The sequence below is a fragment of the Suricata suricatta genome, chromosome 11 (assembly GCF_006229205.1).
Source record: "Suricata suricatta isolate VVHF042 chromosome 11, meerkat_22Aug2017_6uvM2_HiC, whole genome shotgun sequence".
Taxonomy (NCBI): Eukaryota; Metazoa; Chordata; class Mammalia; order Carnivora; family Herpestidae; genus Suricata; species Suricata suricatta.
This window is the reverse complement of record NC_043710.1, coordinates 13,652,830-13,655,667: the sequence shown is the minus strand read 5'-3', so window position 1 is coordinate 13,655,667 and position 2,838 is coordinate 13,652,830. Positions and strand designations below refer to the sequence as shown.

Genomic DNA, 2,838 nt, shown 5'->3' with positions numbered 1-2,838 from the left:
GATCTCTCCCTCTGCAACCATGCATGGATTAAAATATGTAGCAGCTGAATGTGTGAATTGTGTTGTTTTGTTGATGTGTCAGGTAAGGCAAGAGAAAGGGAGAAAAGCGCTGAAAATTTTTGAGGTGAATAGAAGTTAAATATACAATGATTACAGGAAAGATCCATAGACTTCTGTAAGTTTGGTAATTCGCCTTATGTCTCAATATTTACATGCATCTAAATATTGTAGACTCTACTCAAAAATATTCTAAACAAAAGTTATACGATGGAGCAGCCAGTAAAAATCAATTAAGTACTCAATTTTGTTCAGAAAATCAACCAAACAACTATAGAAACAGAGGGATTCTTGTCCTGGTAGTTACCTTCCACAAAGCCTTCTTTACTTCCTCATTCCTGAGGCTGTAGATCAGAGGGTTCAACATGGGGATCACTACTGTGTAGAACACGGACACCACTTTGTCCTGACCCAGAGAGTAGCTGGAACTGGGTCTCAGATAGGTGTAGATGGTGGTGGAATAGAACAGAGTTATAGCCATCACGTGAGAGGCACAGGTGGAAATTGCCTTGCGCCTCCCCTCCCCTGAATGCATATGGAAGATTGAGAAGAGAATGTAGGAGTAAGAGGTGAGGATGATGAGCAGAGCCCCCACCATATTCACACCAGCAAACGTGGAAATGATACTCTCATTAAGCTGTGTGTCAGAGCATGAGAGCCTGAAAAGTGGAGGGCTGTCACAGAAGAAGTGATGAATGACATTGGAGCCACAGAATGGCAGGCTGCCCACGAAACTGGTGTTTACCATGGAGTTCAGGAATCCTGCTGCAAAAGCCCCTGCTGCCATTTTGAGGCAGACTGTCCTGGACATGACCAAGGAGTAAAGGAGGGGGTTGCATATGGCCACGTACCGGTCATAGGCCATTAAGCCAAAGAGGATGCATTCGGTTGTGGACAAGGCGATAAAGAAGTACAGCTGCAGGAAGCAGCCGGCAAAGGAGATGGTTTTCTTCTCTGATAATAAGTCTACCAGCATCTTTGGGGTGATGGTGGAGGAGTAACAAACATCCACGAAGGACAGGTTAGCCAGGAAGAAATACATGGGTGTGTGAAGTCGGGAATCAGTGCTGATTAAGAGGATCATCCCAACATTCCCCAAGACTGTCAGTGTGTAAATCACAAAGAAAAGCAAAAAGAGGGTGGCCTGTAGCTCCACGGTGTCTGCTAATCCCAAGAGGATGAACTCAGTCAGCGAAGTATCGTTTTTGCTGCCCATGTGTTACAGATACGGTTTGCTTAAAGTTGCATTACCTGTCAATATTGTCTTCTCCTTGTTCATGGAAAATAGAAATGTGAATTAGGTTTTTTTCCCTGGGGGAAGAAAAGACAAGATAGTACAACACAGTAGAAAGAGTAATCTAGGAAGAGGAAACTAGGGAACAAATAGTGAAGCCTTTGAACTTAATCAGCAATTGTCTTTATTAAATCTGCTTTGTGAGCCACACAACTCCCTGGTGCATAACCATATACAGCCCTCTAAGTTTCTGCAAAAGCAATATACTTTGTACTAGTGTATCTTTACAGTCCGTGTCCAAATTCAAAGGATAAAAGTGTCCTTGCTGACATCTCACTCATTCTCTGAACAGGTATGTGAGTTTAACTCACTCATTTTTCTTGAAAACCACTCTGAATTTCTCAAGACCATTCTTGGGGAGCCAGGAAGTTTCCGTCAGTTAATTGTCCAACTCTTGTTTTCAGCTCAGGTCATGATCTCTGGTTTTGTGATTTCCAGCTCTGCGTCAGACGATATGTTGGTAGTATAGCGTTTGCTTGGGATTTTCTCTCCCCTCTTTCTACTTCTCCCTTACTCTTGCTCTCTCTCAATCTCCCTCTCTCTCTCTCACTCTCAAAAATATATAAATAAACAAAGAAAGATCATTTTCAACTCCCAGTGTGATTTCCTCCCCAGAAATCCATCTTCTGCACATCAAGCAGCAGCAATCATGACCATTTCTAATAATTTATTTTTACTCTATCATATCCTTAAAAATGAGTTTGTAGTGTTTCAAAAGTGAAACACAATATTGTCTCATTAGAAAGTACATTGTTGAATGAGCGTCCTGTAGCAGCAGACATGGTACCAGCCCCCACCAGTGAATGACAGCATGAAATCCTGATCACTTGTTTCCCAACTTCTTACCTGTGTGGTCTCGTTGTTGCTGTTTTAGGGGATTTCAAATCAAAGTGAGCTTACAGAAAAAGGAAAAAATTTTCATTTTAAAATGAAATGAAATGCAGGATCAATTCAGTTTACCCATTTATAAAAATTGAGGAGCTTCTGAGTAAATGCATATTCCTGCACTTTATTTTGTGTTCATAATAAGGAGTGGGTAACCATGGGAGCTAGATTATAGGTTAATCGTGAGTCAATCCTCCAGAGGGAGAAAGCGCTGTCTCAGAAGAACACTCAGTATGATCACTTGCCAATAAAGGAATCAAACAATGTGTGGGGTTTACATCTAAGAACACTTGTTGATTTCATTATCACTTTAAAAAAGTCTTTGCCAAAAAAAAAAAAAAAAGAAACAGTCATACTTTTTTAAACTCGCTATTTATATTGCCTCTCTTTGTATTTTTAGCTTATTCCAAATGGGTGCATAATTCACTATCAAATTGTTAATTCTCCCTTACCATTTCTATAATCAAAATAATTGTTATTCTTTCTTTCCCCCAACATGTGAAATTGTGGTTTGTGTCAGTATGTTTGTGTGTGTGTTTGTGTGTGTGCATGCCCCTCCTTTGTCTAGGAAGTGTAACCTTCCATTCAACTCTGTCTTGAGC

General features: G+C 40.5%; 1 protein-coding gene across 1 annotated transcript in view; it reads right to left on the bottom strand.

Annotated features, from left to right (window-relative positions):
- Positions 1–2,838, bottom strand: part of LOC115272429 (olfactory receptor 5F1-like) — a 10,559-nt gene that overhangs the window by 1,079 nt on the left and 6,642 nt on the right. Inside the window, exon 2 of the mRNA XM_029915502.1 lies at positions 365–1,265. Within this exon, the coding sequence (XP_029771362.1) occupies positions 365–1,265 (901 nt within the window). The remainder of the gene's footprint in view (positions 1–364; positions 1,266–2,838) is intronic.